This window comes from Zootoca vivipara, chromosome 7 (genome assembly GCF_963506605.1).
Source record: "Zootoca vivipara chromosome 7, rZooViv1.1, whole genome shotgun sequence".
In the NCBI taxonomy this organism is placed as follows: Eukaryota; Metazoa; Chordata; class Lepidosauria; order Squamata; family Lacertidae; genus Zootoca; species Zootoca vivipara.
In genome coordinates, this window is record NC_083282.1 from 26,687,207 (window position 1) to 26,705,875 (window position 18,669).

At 41.9% G+C, this 18,669-nt stretch overlaps 1 protein-coding gene across 1 annotated transcript in view; it reads left to right on the forward strand.

The window, feature by feature from the left end:
• Nucleotides 1-10,237, forward strand: part of DDAH1 (dimethylarginine dimethylaminohydrolase 1) — a 57,158-nt gene extending 46,921 nt beyond the window's left edge. Inside the window, exons 5-6 of the mRNA XM_035121893.2 lie at nucleotides 2,873-3,016; nucleotides 4,015-10,237. Of these exons, the coding sequence (XP_034977784.2) occupies nucleotides 2,873-3,016; nucleotides 4,015-4,131 (261 nt within the window). The 3' untranslated portion in view covers nucleotides 4,132-10,237. The remainder of the gene's footprint in view (nucleotides 1-2,872; nucleotides 3,017-4,014) is intronic.
• Nucleotides 10,238-18,669: the final 8,432 nt, after the last annotated feature.

Here is an 18,669-nt window from a genome sequence, read left to right on the forward strand (position 1 = left end):
CTTTGATCCTTATCTTGATGACACTCTGGTTTATAGACTAAAAAAATGGAAATGTAATTTACAGTACAGTACCTTGGCTCCAGTTGTGAGCAGTCAACTGCACCTGGAATTTCCAAGTTGGAAAAAGCCATGTATGCCTCAAGAGCATTCGTGTCCTGCATGCAGCCCAATCTTGGCAAATGATAGATGAGAAAGGAATAGATGCAGGTGGGCTTGTGTGCAGGTGGGCAGTATGGCTGAGGGAAACCTCTTGCCAAAGACCTTGCTGACTTTCCTGTCCCCCACACTTAATGGTGTTGAAGAACATGCATGCATCTTTGAAACTTTCTTGTATAAAGGGTCACATGCAAAAAGTATTCTGAGACTATATGAATATAAATATTAATAGCTATCAAACACACAGAGAGAGACAGAGCATTCTCCAATAATGCTTTTAATTGCTAGTTTGATTCCCAGTCAAGCTGATGGGAGTTGGCTCATTGCTGACTTCAAATGCAGAGCCATCCCTGAACCACATGGCTATTGCATAGACCTGTAGGTTGTCACATTAGAGACAAAACGCTGCTATTTAGTCATTCTAAAGTGTTTTGTCTCTTTCTCTTTCTATTGGCCCTATTTTCATCTAAGGAATGTCGGAGGGTATGGATGGAGAAATAATGTGATCTGGTATAAGTCAGATTCCATTGTCCCTATGTGATTCCTCAAATCACAGCTGTGGGCCCATCTTATACCCTCTTTTCAAATGTTAGTTACTTAGACCAGTGGTTTTCAACCAATGTGTCATGGCACCCTGGGCTGTCTTGAATGATGGTCAGGGCAACCCCGGCCTCTGCCCCTCTTTCCTTCCCTCCCTTCCTCTGATGTCCTCTTGCGTCTCTGCCTCCCCAAAGGCTTGCACAGCTGTTTGTTGCAACAGCCCTGCTACAAGCTCCCTAGGCAAATGGTGCCTCTGGGGCTGGCCAGGGGGTGCTGGTTGCCAGGAGCGGAGGTGGCCTCGGAGTAAGCAAGCAAGCAGGCGAGGGAGCCCAGCCAGCCAGTCCACCAGCCCTTGCTGTTGGGAATGGACAGAAAAGTCCCAGGCCCCTGTGAGGCAGTGTGAGGAGGCACCTCTCTTTGCGGCAGGGGGGCAGCTCAGAGACTATGGGCAGCAACAGTGGCTGCCCGGAGGACTCCTAAGGAGAGGGGAGAAGAGAGGAGGCTGAGGGAACACTCCACAAAGGAGGGTGTTTAAAAAAAGGGGGGGTGAGAGGCTGCCAGCTCTGCAAGCAAAGGGTGACATAACTGGGCTCCTGAGCTCCACAGGGGTGCCGAAAATAGAATGTAGTTGGGCAAGGGAGCCATGGACTGAAAAAAGTTGAAAACCTCTGACTTAGACTATTAAGGTAAATAAAAGAGCTTAAACTGGTTCATTTGATATTCTTCCACAGACACTATGTGCACAAACTATGGGATAGTATACAACACAAGCGATTGACTTTGCTGTTTCTATATTTGTGTTTGGTTCACATCTTTGGATTTGTAATCTACTGTGTTCTTTCCAAATGCCTTCTGTTATTCCAGAGTTTGGTCTTGGTTTAATTTGCTGTTTCACTTGGGGGTCTTGCATCTCTCAGAAAGTATTGCTCAGTAAAAGGTTACATGTTCCAAGGAGTCCTTGCATACTGTAAACAAAATCAAAAGGTGTTTGGTTTCTGTGCCTTCTGTTTAAATGATTGTTTGCAACTGACTCAAAATACATTCCTGAGAGCTGAGCAACTGCTTCCATAAAAAAGTACAATAGCAGGGATTTATCTCCCTTTTCCCTTCAAGAGTAAGGCACCCAATTTGTGTCAGATCATATCCAATCATAGGTTCTTTTTGCACTGATACCAGGAAAATGGTGCTACGATAAATTATATACCTTAAATGGAATCTAGACAGATTTACTATGAACAGTTCTAGCACAAACTGAATTAATTCTCAACCAAGGTAATCCAAATATTGTGCAAAGGAACAGTATTTGCAAACGAACTCATCCTCCTGCTACCTGTTTGATCTTGAGATTTATCTATTTGATTTGTGATAAATGCATATAAGAGCATGAATCTGCTGCAAGGATCATCTAGTTCAGGCATCCCCAAACTGCGGCCCTCCAGATGTTTTGGCCTACAACTCCCATGAGTCCTAGCTAACAGGACCAGTGGTCGGGGAAGATGGGAATTGTAGTCCAAAACATCTGGAGGGCCGAAGTTTAGGGATACCTGATCTAGTTCACTGTTCCCTATCCTATAGTGGTCAACCATATACTCCTGCTCCCTCTGTGCCAATCAAAAGTATTACTGCTTCTGCCGGCAATCTGAAGTGAAACAGTCCAGAATTTCTACCAGCTTAGTTTATCACTTCATTCTGAGTAACTGATATTGAGGATTGAAACTTCCATAGAGGGCATGTGCTATTGTCAACTGTAATCCTATACACGCTTACCTACTGGTAAATCTCACTGAACTCACCTGGTTTACTTCTGAGTAAACATGTACAGCAGACTTCCCCTGTAAATGCCATAGCTCTTTCCTAGAAACTGATGGAAACGCACAAGAGACAGTAGCAGGCTTTACTTTCAGAGACTTGCTTTAAGAAATCCTTCCGCCATCTTGGAAAGTATGCAGTCCTAAATTGCAGTCCTAAATTGTACAAATGGAATTCACTGTGACTTTGCTTGGTGCTAATACGTTTGGCACTTGGAAGTGCTTGGTATGCATTAGAAAACTCTCTGCAGCAGCAGTACCTTTGTGCAATTATTTCTTGTAACCCCCTCCCCCAGAAGAGCCCGTTCCCCGCCTTACAGCTGATGAAATCTTGCTCTAAAGGTCTCCACCTTAACTTTCCATAACAGACAATGCAGCAGATGAGTGACCACCGCTACGACAAGCTTACAGTTCCTGACGACGCTGCAGCAAACTGTATATATTTAAACATTCCTGGCAAAGGTCATATCTTGTTGCACCGAGCCCCTGAGGAATATCCAGAAAGTGCAAAGGTAAAAAAGCAAATAGAATAAAAGCTCCTTCTTATAAGGTGCCGATCAATGCTAAACTAATAGTGGCTGTGTAAGGGAAGGTGCGGAATGTTACTTTGGCCGTGCCTTCAAATACTAGCTATTTCCACTCTCCCTTGCACTGAAGTGCGTTAAAAAGGAAAAAAGGAGTGGAAAGGTGAAAGTTTTATGTGCATGGTGCTAGCAAAAAAAAATTAAGCAATGGGTCTTGTGCTGTGAATTCCAACAGCTTTTCTTAGCTGCTCCAGGTGATGGCACAAAGGTTGCCATTTTCAAGAATGTACCGTACCTGAGTGCAGAGCATTTTTGTCTCATTCATATGTGTTTGCATGACCTCAGCATAGGAGACCTGGTTACAGTTCCTGATCCTTAGCTGATCCTTCATAGCTCTTTTAAGTTTTCCATCATCTCTGCTTTGTAGAGGATTCAGAGTGCAGGTTTGGGATACTTGCTGCTACTGTAGTACTGTTTGGTTGAATCAGTTCTATAAGTGATTCCGACACATGCTGCAATTTTTAACCGCCTGATACGGTAGTTGTGCAGGTCTTTCCTTGGTTCGCGCCATTAGCACACTTGCATTTTTTGCTCTGATGAATCATTTCCCTGTATCCCCTTTCCAGTTTTAACAGTTTGTTGGACCGAGAGAGGTCTTTAACCAGGCATCCAGAAAGTGCTTGCCCAAAAGGAAGGCCTATTTCAGACTGAAATATGTGCTCCCAGTGTGATCTGGGAGCTGTAGACTGGTGTGTGTGTGTGTGTGTGTGTGTGTGTGTGTGTGTGTGAGAGAGAGAGAGAGAGAGAGAGAGAGAGAGAGAGAGAGAGAGAGAGAGAGAGAGAGAGAGAGAGAGAGATTTCCAAGTCAGAACGGGGGGGGGGGGGGGGGAGGCATAAGTAAATATGGAACCAAACCGTTTCTGTGAGAGTAAGAAATTCGCAAATGTAAACCTTTTCCCTCTTGTTTCTTTCTTTTTCCTAAATAGGTCTTTGAAAAACTGAAGGACCACATGTTGATCCCTATAGCGAACACAGAGCTTGAAAAAATAGATGGGTCGCTCACATGTTGTTCTGTCCTTATTAATAAAACTTCACAATTATGAGTTTACAGACTCCCTCCCTTGTAACTGGCAATAACGTACATGCTAGGCAGATGAATCTGTACCTACTTTTTATTGGTTCCCTTGACAATCTACTGTACCACTGTGCTACTAACCTTTGTTTACAATGGTGCCCTTTCAGGTGGTAATTAAGGTGTGTGTGTGTATATATATGTGTGTGTGTATATATGCTTTAGGTGCAGGATTGTATGAGGCAAGGCAAGTCCCCTTAACGGCACATACAGACAGGTGCTAGAGAAAGTATAACTTTTCGAATTTAGCCTCCCTTCACACAAGCCAGCTTTGTAAGGGTGTGTTGTGTCCAGCAGTATGCTGATGACTGCCCACCTTGTGCCCCAATGTAATGCAGGGGTTAGGGGAACGATGGTCCAACTCTTTGCTTCTGCTGATGTTGACTTCGTCACGGGAATTTCAAATTTGTTCCCATAAGGGCTTTCACGTCTTCTTTCCCCATTGATCTGCCTACCTTCCATCCCAGGTATTCATGGTCAAAAAAACGAACTTTAGAAATAACAACAAAGCTACGGGTTATCTTCATGTTAGAAAAGAGAAATGGCAGAAGAGGCTACCAGTAATTAACTCTTCTCCCTCCTGACCACTTTTTAAAACTAAAGATTGATCTTCAAGCATCTTTTCTACCTTCTGGGGGAAAGTTATGGTACTGTATATTTTCTCCCATGAGTAAGAAAACAGCTTGAGGAGGATTTCGTGGGGGGTGGAGGTGGTGGAAATAGTTAGATGTGAAAGGCTTTAGCAACCCCTCCCCTGCTTATTCCTCCACTTGGACTTGAAGATATCCACAGCTGTTTTTCTTTACGAAAGGACTACATGTGACTGCCATGTAACCTCTGCCATGTAACTTCTGTAACCTCAGGCTTGAGCGATAGCTGGGACATAAAGGGCTCAGAGTAATACCAATGCCTTTAACTGGGGATGCATTAAGATGGATTTCATGCCCTCAAATCAGACTGTTACACTTTGGTGGCCTCTAGTCATTCCCCCTTGAATTTTGGGATGCTTGCTCATTAAAGCAAGATCTTTGTGCCTGTGTTAGGTGGGTTGCTTTTGTGCTTTGCTGAAGGCATGTGTTGGGATTGAAATTTACATAGCGTGCCATCACGCATGAGGCTTATATTAGTTCTTCCTTCAATCCATTTTTAATGTAAATGTGAAATCTACATTGGCCGCAATACTCATGTTGCAAAGGCCTCTAATGAACATCTATAGCTGACATTGGTTCCGACATCTGTGCTCATTAGGAGTAATGCAGAAATCAGCCTCGGTTTTATTCATCCCTTATTTTTTCTCTTTTGTTCTGTGTCTCCCTTTCTCGTTTTTTTCTTCTTCTTCTCCCTCCCCTTCTACCTTTGCCTTCCGTTTTTCTTGTCATCTCTCTTCCAAAAATCCCTATTATACCAGTAGGTAACTAAAAAAAAGAGAAAATTGATAGCATCATGAACCTGGGCTTCTGCATAGTCCTTTTTAGAGTACCAGCTGCAGTGTGAAATGTACTGTGTTTTATTATTTCACAGTATTGTGTTGCTGCTCATGCCATGGAAGTGCATTAGAAGAGAATCGTGAGCAGAATCTATTGCAAACGGCGGGTGGCACCTAGGGAAAAAGTGTTACCGCAGAGGAGGATTCTCGGGATTTCATTCTGATAGTCTTGAATTTCAGCAAAGCTTAAACCACTTGTAAGTTTATCCTAGTGTATCCTAGAAGCTGAGACAATGGTCTCGTTGTTTATCCACTGGATAGGCAGATAGCTCATAAATAAATCTTATATCAACCCTGTTCTAAGAATAATCCACAGGTTTATGTGAATCTCGAACTTAATGTTCTGACAACCATTCAGTCGGCCTTATGATGTTAACAAATTTCTTCTTCATCTCCCCTTCACCTATTTTGCTTTACTTTTCATGGAATGTTTTTTTGTTTTGAATTTTTGTTTGATCAGAGTTCTTCTGAGAGCCAGCAGTGAATTTCCTGAGAAGTTTCGGTAGTGAGAAAGAGATTGCGGGAGTTCTAGCTGCAGAAGTTTTGCTTTGGTTTTTTACTGTGGTGTATCCCTTCGAATAGGGACCCAGGTGGCGCTGTGGTTAAACCACTGAGCCTAGGGCTTTCTGATCAGAAGGTCGGTGGTTTGAATCCCTGCGACGGGGTGAGCTCCCGTTGCTTGGTCCCAACTCCTGCCAACCTAGCAGTTCGAAAGCACGTCAAAATGCAAGTACAGTAGATAAATAGGAACTGCTACAGCGGGAAGGTAAACGGCGTTTCCATGTGCTGCTCTGGTTTGCCAGAAGCAGCTTTGTCATACTGGCCACATGACCTGGAAGCTATACGCCGGCTCCCTCGGCCAATAATGCGAGATGAGCGCGCAACCCCAGAGTCGGTCATGACTGGACCTAATGGTCAGGGGTCCCTTTACCTTTACCTTATTCCTTCGAATAAGGAAGAGAGCTGTCTTCCAACAGGCCGCCATGACTACTCAGTCTAAGCTTTCAGGTTGTTGTGCTCGGAACAATGAATATCTTGGATGGTTTTTCTAACTTTTAATTGTGTGACTGTTTACTATGGAATTCAGCTGAAAGAAATATTTCTTATGGTAAATTCTGCAACACACTTAAGGCCTTAGTCATAATGTTTTTTCACCACACACACAAAGAATATGAACAATCGCATTCTCTTGGAACCTGTTAAGTCATTTCAAAGAATGGAGATGCTATCTAGCTCAAGTAGCAGTAGGAACTCTCCAAGGGCTGACATACGGTCTGAGTATTTTATCAACTTCCTGGTTAAGGCCACTACTGTATTCTCCAATGCTAATTCTGTCTAGTTGCTGAGGTGTCCTAGAAGGAAGGAAGATCGGGTAGCCGAGTAATAAGGAAAGAATCTCTGAAACTATTTAACCATGTAGGGAATCCAAGAAATGTAAACTGGAAAATGCTACTACCAATACCATCCTGTTGCCTTTTAGAAGGATTAAGTATACTTAAAAACTCTGGTTCGTGATTCTTTTGCCCTTTCATTTCTCCCTTTTGAGGAGAGATTATACTGCATCTTATTCACTTGTCAGGTATTGTTCATGTTCCATCAATCCAGAAGCCTTAGAATGAGTTTACTTGAAATTTGTGAAGTGAAATAAACATTCATGAAAGAGGCAGTGCTGATTCGTATGGGAAGGGTTTTATGCAGTAAAGGGAATTAATATGAAAGCAATGCATTTCTTTCACCATTTGGAATTCAGTTTATAAGAGAGAGAGAAAATAGTGGAAGAATTGCAGTGATTTTTGTGACAATATATCCTTGCAAGGAAAAATGAAATAAAAACAGCTGCAGAAACCCACTCTTCAAGAAGTCATCCTCTCTCCAGCTGAAGGAAGAAAGAGGAAGAGGTGTGAAGTTATCTTCCCCAAACACAAGCCCCACAGCCCAAAGGATGAGAGTTCTGCTCTGTTATGTTTCAGTGGACATCATGTCAATCAGTCTCCTTTACTGGCATGCAGGGACCCCTTGCCACAGAAGTAAAATATGCAAATTCCTGTGAAAGGGTCTTCATCCTTGATGCTTTCTTTTGTCTCTGCATTCCAGCTTCAGAGCTGTGTTGTCAGCATGCCAGGCATGTATCTTTCTAATTGAAGACTAGTAGATTATGTTTCTCAATTCTCATCTGCTTTTTGTGTAGAAATTTGTGTGATGGGTTGCCTCTGCTGAGCTTTTGATAGTTCGTTGAAGGCTTTTTAGGCACGTAGTTTAATTTTATTTATGGATAAATTCGTATGTTGCTCTCCAAAACCAGTTTCTGTATAGTTTCCGAAACAAACAAACAAAAATGGATTGCTATGCCTGATTATGCAACAGTTCTAGGATTGCCAGCTTTCCTGATTTTTATCATTATGGTCCAGAAAATTCCTCTCACACCCGGTATCAAGAAACATCCTTCCACAATGGGGGGATTTTCAGAATTTAAAGGGTGTTAATGTAGAGTGAGAGAGACTCGTTTAGATCTTTATATGTGTGCATACTTTGTATTCTTCCAGCGGGTACATTTCCCTTCTCGTTACTGTGTGCCACATGGAAGCATATGGAAACACATGGAAACACATGCTCCAGAATCAATGTTTACAGTTCAACCTTGTAGCATAGCAGATTCCTTTCTGAGGCTGGAACTAGACTCTACAGCTAATGTAGAGCTATTGCCAAAGCCAATTCTCCCCTTCAATATCTAGAGGTTTGTAACATAATCACAGTGAGTATCCTCATAAGTTATGGGTGGGGTTGGGGAAAAGAAAAAGGGTCATGGAGCTGTTGCTTTCAGCTACTGCCTGCATCTATCTAATTTTGGCCTGAAGCACTGAAACCTTGTCTAAATAATTATTTAAGCCTATGTTTGGCAGTTTGCCAGTTGTACAATCAGTAGACTCAAATGGTAAGACCTTTCTTACACACCACTGCGTCAAACTTTGTTATTGAATATTCCATTATAGAAAATAACCATGTATTTAGAAAACTGCTATTTCAATTGACAGTAGTTCAGCCTGGCCTCCTCTCAGTCCTGATGTTTTAAATTCTTCAACGTGTATCGGGCGGGGCATTTTTTTAAAAAATGCAACACCCTTTCCTTGAAGTGTAGTCTAGATTGGTAAGAGTCCATTTGCCACCTGTTGATTCAGCTGGTAAGGTAAAAGTAAAGGACCCCAGGGCAGTTAAGTCCAGTCAAATTCGACTATGGGGTACGGTGCTCATCTCCGCTTTCAGGCCGAGGGAGCCGGCATCTGTCTACAGACAGATTTTCCGGGTCATGTAGCCAGCATGACTAAACTGCTTCTGGTGCAGCGGGGCACAGTGACAGAAGCCAGAGCGCATGGAAACGCTGTTTATCTTCCCGCTGCAGCGGTACCTAGTTATCTACTCACGCTGGTATGCGTTCAAACTGCTAGGTTGGCAGGAGCTAGGACAAAGTGCCATAAACTGGCCCTTAGCTTCTGATAAAATCTAAAATGACCTCCCTTGCACTACCCAATTCAATGTTCGGAACTGCTTAAATGAAAAGATGGCAAGCCTAGCACTGTTGTATTCTGCAACTTACTTTGTTCCACTGTTTCTTCTGTCGTCCATGACCTGCCCAGAACTTTACACTCCCCCCCCCAACACTTTGGTGGTTACAAAATTGGAAGCCCCAGATAAGCTCTCCCATTCCATTTCTTTTTATCCTTGTGTTGTTTATTTTATTTTGGGGCTGAAGAAAGTGATGCAACTTGTGGGTTTCCTTGTTGGACAAAATGTGATTGGTGTCATCTAAGGTTCCCCTCCTTATGCCAACAAGAAGTTTGTATACATGATGTACCTTATATTGCTACACTTGGCATTTTTCCACTCCCACCCACACCACAAAGTATACACTCAGTTGAAATATTTCACAGATATGCCCCGTTTTAGACGTTTACTGTGGCATTTTTTTTTGTTAAGGACAGGCGGAACACAACAGTCCCCATAAGATGGGATCATAGCTCAGGCAGAACATCATGTTCAGCTTAAGTGAAGAACTGTCAAAATCTCCCCCTCCCTGTCTTCTCCCTCACTGAAAGCAAACTCTGGTACAACCTCAGCACTTATTTAAATATAGGCAGGGCAGAATCCATTTGAGTAATAATCAAATGTTTCTCAGGAGTTGGTACATATCCATACAAAAGAGAGACTGTGTTGTTGTTTTTTGAAGAGCATTTTTTCATCTGTTAGAAGCTGTGAGCAAAATATCAGGGACCTTACTTGAACTCCCAGAAAGCTTGACACTGGATGCTTGGTGGTGTAGCTTGTATGAGATCTACTATGAATCAAGTGCATTGTGTTGCTTTACTATGCACAGATACGACTACTAAATTACCGCAGTATTTTAGACTGTTACCTTTGAGAGACCTTTATTACAATCCAGTATATTGTTGCCCACTTTTTTGTGCCAAACATCCACGCATTCCATAGTCTGTTAACACTGGAAAAAGTTGATCCAGATTTTCCATTTTCTTTCGTCTTCTGCTGTTTCAGTACTTCATGTACACACATATCACTATGGAATAAAGTGTCAGTTGTAGCTGGACTACCGGTATGTGTGTTTTGTTCCAGTAGATGACTTGAATTTTCTGCTTAGTTTGGGTTTACACAAAAGTTTGCATTATTTTGCCAGCCATGCAGCCTAATTAGAGAAGTGGAGTTTAATAACAGACATTGCTTTTTAACATTGGGTTGGAAATAATAATAGTAGTAGTAGTAGTAGTAATAATAATAATAATAATAATTCAATTTATATACCATCTCTTATCAGAAGATCCCAAGGCAGTGCACAACATTAAAAACACATAACAGAACATCAAAGATATAAACATAATTGAAACATTAAAAAACATACTGACAAATCTAGTTTGTGACTTAGGATTTCACAGTGAAATCAATGTGAAAAAATTAGTCATGACTGAAATCTCATTAATTTTAATGGGAACCAGCAGTGCAGTTCTGTATATGTCTACTCTAGGAGAGACCCAAATAATTTGACTGCCTGAGGCAAAGGTCAAGATTCCACCCCAATTCTATATTCAGAAACTGACTGGAATGGCCATGGAAACTTATTTCAATAATTGCAATGGGAGGGCACAAGGAGAAGGGGACAACAGAGGATGAGATGGTTGGACAGTATTCTTGAAGCTACGAACATGAGTTTGACCAAACTGCGGGAGGCAGTGGAAGACAGGAGTGCCTGGCGTGTTATGGTCCATAGGGTCACGAAGAGTCGGACATGACTAAACGACTAAGCAACAACAACAATGCACCTGAAGGCAATGGGCTACTTATGGGGGTGCAGGACAGGCCATATGGCATACAAAGCTCTGTCCTGGGTATGACCCAGGAGGTTCATTCCTGCTTCCCCACCCCCCGCAGCCTGACACAGTTGCCTCACTCTCCCAACGGTAGGGCTGGCTCTGTTCTATACAAAATCGAGTCTGTCTGAGCTCAGTGGCACCTAGTCAAAAATTAAGTTTGTACAGGATCACTGCTGGGTAGAGCAATCCTAACCCTGCATGGAGCGGGGGGGGGTGTGTGTGTGTGTGATAAGAGTGGCAGAACCACCATTGCATCAGAAGTCTCAAGGCACAATTGGGGAGGGGGTTCTTGGTTTGTTGTTGTTTTCCTGCACCAGCTCCAAGCTGACACAATATATTGCCCCCCTCACCTGGCAATGGGGCCAACATAGGATCCAGCTTAGCTTTCCTTTGACCAACTCCACCTTGGCTCCTATACCATTGGTAGCCTCCAAACTATTTGGAGATAGGTCAGAGTCCTCTTGAATCAGTGGTAATCTGCTCCACCAGTGGAGAGAGGACTACACTTCATCCTAAACTCCCCCCAGCCATCAACTTTTCTGGGTTAGCATGGTTCCCTAAGTCTAACAAACAATGGACCCAACCCACAGTTCATAAAAGCAAAATATTCCCAATTAGTATGTTGGTAATGCTATTTAGATAATTTGAGTACTTAACATTTATATAGCAATGTCCACACTACTTTAATAAACCATTACTGCAGTCCTTAACAAACATCCTGTAAGATGGGTCTGTGTTATTATCCCTATTGTAGCTGAGGGTGCAGGTAGGGATGTTGGATAAATTTGATTTATTTCAGATTCTGATTATGAACTGACTTGATCAGTGCCTCCCAGACTTGTACCTGTACAGAAGAGAACATAGCCACCCAGAGTGGCTGGGGTGTTGTTGTTGTTGTTGTTGTTGTTGTTGTTGTTGTTGTTGTTATTACCATTACCATTATTACCTTTGGTTTTCACATGCTCTGAATTACGCAACACGGTGCTTAATTTAAAATAACAGAGCAAAATGCAGTTTAAAATCATATTTTGATATAAAATAGTATAAATGTGAATGCCGTTGTTTTCAATAAAGAAAAAACACAGGTCAGTATGGAAAATGCAAAGCAGAAATAACTGGCCACCGTATCTTCTTTGGTGTGCTCAGATGGAGATAATTTGCAAGATCATTGATGAGCACCCTGCCCCGAGATCCTGCATCTCCTGTTTCCACATTTTCTTCACCACTGATCACCGGTGTGTCATTAATAAGTACTTGAACCTAACTGGAGCTCTTGTGAAGCAGAGAGTTGAGAAGGAGAGAGAAACTTCCATGAAGAAGTGCCCTAAAGTCGCCATGTTTCATCAGCATCAGCTTCCCTGTGGCTTGATTTCATGTGGTATCTTTTGAACGAGACGGCATCTTGTGCTAAGTCGGGAGAACTTTGCAGCTCAGCTCTACAAATATTTACTTGGAGGTAAATCCCACTGTGATCGATGGAACTTACTCTGTATGTAGGATTGCTTCTTTAAAGAAATAGGATTACAATTTTTTAAAATAGCAAAACCATTTAGGTTACAGAAAGAATAGTTTATATTATTCTATTGCTTATATTTTTATACCTGCATTTGATTATTATATATGATAATATTAATATGTGTGTGTGTGTGTGTGTAAAAAAGAACAGCATATACAGTAAGGATATATTTAGAGCAGGGGTGTCAAACTCAAATTCATCGCGGGCCGCATCAGCAGTTTGGTCACCCTCAAAGGGCCGGTTGTATCTGTAGGACTATGTGTCCACTCTTTATTATCATAAATTATTCTCACTGAATTCAATTATTACTGTCGGCGCGGCGCTTCAGCAGCAAGGTCCCGCTGCTGGGCCGCTGGATTTGGGCTGGATTTGGCCCCCGGGCCTTGTGTTTGACACCCGTGATTTAGAGAGAAGAGTTTTTCACAGCAGTATAGTACTACGGTATCTAGTGACAGGTGGAGGCCATAGCTGCCAAGTTTTCCCTTTTCTCGCGAGGAAGCCTATTCAGCATAAGGAAATTTCCCTTTAAAAAAAGGGAGAACTTGGCAGCTATGGTAGAGGCTGGTATGACTATTAACATGCAACATTAAAGTCTACATTATATGTAACATTTACCATACTGTATAAATCACATTACGTTAATACAATATATGAATTTGTATTTTTTTGTGTGTGTTTTTTTGATGAATGAATCCACCCGTCTATACACACACACACAAATAGTTGATATACAGTGGTACCTCGACTTACGAAGGCAATCCGTTCCGCTGCGCTCTTCGGAAGTCGAATCCTTCGTAAGTCGAAGCGTCCAATTTGTGCATGCGCAAAGTGTGATTTTGCGCTTTGTGCATGCGCAGGCCGCGCCCCCGCTTCTGCGCATGGGCAGAACATGCGCACAGTGAAAATACTTCTGGGTTTGCGGACTTCGGAAGTTGAAAACTTCGGAAGTCGAGGCATTCGTAAGTCAAGGTACCACTGTATTACAGTAAAGGTTGCATTAACCACTTGCTGGAAACTGCAGGAGGGCAAAGTGCTCTTGTGCTTGGGTCCTGCTTGTGGGTTTCTCACAAGCATCTAGTTGGCCGTTGTGAGAACAGGATGCTGGACTAGCTAGGCCACTGTCCTGATCCAGCAGGCTATTCTCATGCCTGCTTCATTCATATTTAGATTTATTTATTAATTAATCACTTCAGCTTCATGACTGAATGGTTGTTTTTTTAATCCTGTCTGCCAACCTTAATGCTAACCCAGAGCTTTCCAAACTGTGTGTCGCGACACATTAGTGTGTTGGCTGCAATGTGTAGGTGTGCTGCATGAACGCTCCTCTTGGGGCTGGAAAGGGGTTAGTTTAACCTCCGGTTTGCTAGTAAAACTGAATGCATGTCTAAAAAGTGTGTCACCAAAAAGAAAAGTTGGGAAAGCTCTGTTCTAACCACTGTTCTAACCATGGATTGAAGTGTGATTTTAGCTAATTTGGCACAGTTATGAATACATAAGGCACAAACACACAGGGCCCATGATCAGAATCTCCCACATTTTTTTTTTTAAGTTAAATAGTAGCTCGGTATGTATGTGTTGGATTGGGACTGCAGTACTGCAGCTAATATTGCACAGGTGCAATGTTTTTGCCCTCTACAACTAAAAACACTTGGAGATTGGCGCTTTCAGTTGGGGACTGGTATGTTGCTGTATTCCCTTGCCATCCAATATGCAGGGGTTTTTGCTCAATTTCAGAATGGTATTTCAAGGAGGGAACAAAATTGTATCCCAACTGACCAGAAATCCTAGCCTACCTTCTGCTGTTGAAATATCAACTGCTGCTGAAATATCAACAACCTCAGATATGCAGATGACACAACCTTGATGGCAGAAAGCGAGGAGGAATTAAAGAACCTTTTAATGAGGGTGAAAGAGGAGAGCGCAAAATATGGTCTGAAGCTCAACATCAAAAAAACCAAGATCATGGCCACTGGTCCCATCACCTCCTGGCAAATAGAAGGGGAAGAAATGGAGGCAGTGAGAGATTTTACTTTCTTGGGCTCCTTGATCACTGCAGATGGTGACAGCAGTCACGAAATTAAAAGACGCCTGCTTCTTGGGAGAAAAGCAATGACAAACCTAGACAGCATCTTAAAAAGCAGAGACATCACCTTGCCTACAAAGGTCCGTATAGTTAAAGCTATGGTTTTCCCAGTAGTGATGTATGGAAGTGAGAGCTGGACCATAAAGAAGGCTGATCGCCGAAGAATTGATGCTTTTGAATTATGGTGCTGGAGGAGACTCTTGAGAGTCCCATGGACTGCAAGAAGATCAAACCTATCCATTCTTAAGGAAATCAGCCCTGAGTGCTCCCTGGAAGGACAGATCGTGAAGCTGAGGCTCCAATACTTTGGCCACCTCATGAGAAGAGAAGAATCCTTGGAAAAGACCCTGATGTTGGGAAAGATTGAGGGCACTAGGAGAAGGGGACGACAGAGGACAAGATGGTTGGACAGTGTTCTCGAAGCTACGAACATGAGTTTGACCAAATTGCGGGAGGCAGTGCAAGACAGGAGTGCCTGGCGTGCTATGGTCCATGGGGTCACGAAGAGTCGGACACGACTAAACGACTAAACAACAACAACAACCTTCTGCTGTAATACATGGGTTTGGCTTTCCTGGTTAACATATCTGGAGAGAGGTGCCCTGCAAGCATTTTTCTGCATGGCATCTGCTCTCTGCCACAATGTGGTCTGACCGATGAGATTGATCTAGGCAAGCTCAACCATATGAAGCAGTCTTATGCAAAGGAGGCTTCTGCTGGGTTCTCCATAACATTGTAAAGAAGAAGGTAAAAGGTGAGAGGTAAAAGATTCCAAAATTACTTTCTGCGAATTCCCATCTTGACCTGTGGAAAAGCATAAGCCTGAAGACAGTCCCCTTGCGGAAAGATGAGTTTTGCATTAGGGACTAAATCAAAAACAGAAGGTCCATTTCATGATGCAGAGCCGAGTTAAATGTGGAAGGAAAGAGACAACAGCCACGGCAAAAGCAGGGGTGAATGCTGTTGCCACATTTCCAAGAAAACATCTCTGGCAGAACAGTAAAAGGTCATAAATGTTACATGTATTTAGGAAGACATTTGCATGCATGATGTGGATTTTTCCTTAAAAGCCTGCCGACTATTTAAAGGTGGCCTTTGATGATTGCGAGGCCAACAGAAGTTCAGATTGTCAAGGATTGATCGTGCAACTGCAAGAGGAACGGTGTGATAATAAAACCACTACCTGCACAGCAGAGAGAGTTGGGAAGAGAGCTAAAGAGTCAAGAGCTATGAATGTCACATGTAGATGACCTGGATACAGCAATCATTCTGAGCGATCTCCTTTCAGAGCTCCTTCAGAAGGAAGAGAGAGAAATCTTCCTCTTCCTGATAAGGAAAACTGACAGCTTACACGGAGGGAGAGTTTCTGAGATATGGTATGAAAGGAGGGGGCAGGGGAGGCTGTGTGTTACAAGACTGAACGTGGTTCCTGGTTGCTAGTTCCTTACTCGACACAGAGGTACACAAGCAGCTTCAACAACTATGCACACAGTAGCACCAAATCATGAACACAATGACTTGAGAGGATATCTCTTTCAGCATTGTCTCCTACCCCAAGCCTTGTTTTTGTGCCATTGATCTTTTGCCCAACATGGGACTTGAACCCATGATGTCCACAAGTTCCCGTGCTTGGAGAGAGAGAAGCTTCTCTATCCACTTTCTCCATGCATACACTTCTGTCACGTTGCCTCTTTCTCTACAATGTAGGTGGAAATTTCAATCTAGTAGCTATAAGTTATAAGAATTTAAAGTAATGCTGGAAATGATTTGGGGGGGGGGAGTTGTGTTGGGGTGAAAGTGTTAAACAGCAGAGACCTCTAGTGGGCACTCAATAATTAGCACTGCCTCAAATTTGCTTCAACATTGTATCTCCCATAGTTTACCGGTAGTATAATGGTCAGAATTTTGAAGGAAGGTTGACAGTATACAAAACATGTTTTACTTTTGTGGAAATAACAATCTCCACCATCTACTAAAAAAACGGTGCGAACACTGTTTACAGATTAAGTCTAACACACACTTTATTGTGTCTGATAGCATTATGTCTATAATATAATATAATATAATATAATATAATATAATATAATATAATAATATGACAATATTATATTATTACTGCGAGCCTCAGACTATAGTGAAGAAGGTATTATTAGCAGTGCAATCCTACTCACATGACTACTCAAAAGTAAGTCTATACCAAAATAAAAACTTAGTTGGTCTTTAAGGTACTACTGAAGGAATTTTTTTTATTTTGTTTCGACTCAGACCAACACGGCTACCTACCTGTGACTTAAATAGATACAGGATCCTGACAAGTGGGAAATCCCACAATAGTTTCCTCAGGTAATTCTGTGTTTCCCATATCTGTTAACATTAGCTAGCTAAAATGAACATCTATTTAAAGGGTCTTTTCACAAGTGATTACCTTGATAGAATCTGACTGTAAAAAAGGGGAGGAAAGAAACAAAGAAAGAAGAAACTAAAAAAGACACCCCTTTTATAAATGGCTTCAGGGCCAGGCTAGATCAACCATAAGAGGCAGGTAGTGTGATGGTGTCACAAAAGGTTAGCCATTTAATTCATTATTTAATTTATTTTTGTATATTTGCTGCAAGAGGGATGAGAGTTATCTGTGAGATTTGCTGTCTCAGGTGAAATGAAGTACGTAAAGTACAGTACAATTCTTACAGATTTTTTTTTTACAAGGGATCCTATTAAAATTACCTAGTTCATGCTTGTACCTCTGGACTGCACCCCCCCCAAAAAAAATCCAGATGCAGTGATTCACTGCTAAGACACGCATCCCAAAGAATTTGCATGATTTTATACAGATTCCCAGCAAAAACCACTATAAAATTAGAGATTGTTTCCATATCCATAGACTAGACTGGGAAAATCACAGGTGTGGGACAGGTTCCTGGCACTGTCATGGTGCAAAAACATGATTACAGGGCGTGGATCCTCATGGAATTCTTGGGGTTTTCTCCTGACATCTCCCCCAAACCAGAGTGAAGGAAAAGGTTACACCTGTGTCCTCGGACTGTACAATAAAAATAACTCTATGGCACCAGTATGGAGCTTAAGCACAGATCCTCATGCATCCTCTTAATTTTTATATGCGATTCTGGAAAACTACCATCAAATCACAGAGCACATCTGCATCCATGTATATTATGCAGTTTGATGCAGAGGGTGTGTGCGTCAAACACAAATGCTTAGGGATTTGTGCCTTGGGTTCACATTTTTGTGCCATGAAGCAGCACATCCATGACTGTACTGTGCAAGTCTATGGACGTAGATATAAACTGATGGCGAATAAATGAACGAATGATATATCTTTTTTATATTTTTTAGTTAACAATAGTTAACCACAACCTTATATGCTTTGAGCTATGTGTGTTCTATCTCTATTTGTTTTGCTTTTGTGAGCCACCTTGAATCCTGGTTCTGACTGGGGGGGGGGAATTGTGTACACTTGAAAACGTTGGCAGCATTAAGATATATTCAAGTGTAAATAAGTTTTGATGGATGTAATAATGGAATACTGAATGGTTTAGTTTATGTAAAATATGCAGGGATTTATGATATGCAAAATGAACCATGGAAAGAGAAGAAGGGAAGTCACTGATATTTTAAGGATGTTTTAAATTAGTATTCTAAATTGTAAAACAGAAAATTTAATAAAAATTTATATTTACATACATAAGAAACCTAGTTCTGTGAGAAAGGTGAGATGTAGATGAATATAGAAAGAATAACGACAATATTAATAACACAGCCAAAATAAGCACAAAAAGACCAAGCAGAAATGATTGGCAATAGAATCATAGAGTTGGAAGAGACCACAAGGGCCATCCAGTCCAACCCCCTGCCAAGCAGGAAACACCATCAAAGCATTCTTGATATATGCCTGTCAAGCCTCTGCTTAAAGACCTCCAAAGAAGGAGACTCCACCACACTCCTTGGTAGCAAATTCCACTGCTGAACATCTCTTACTGTCAGGAAGTTCTTCCTAATGTTTAGGTGGAATCTTCTTTCTTGTAGTTTGA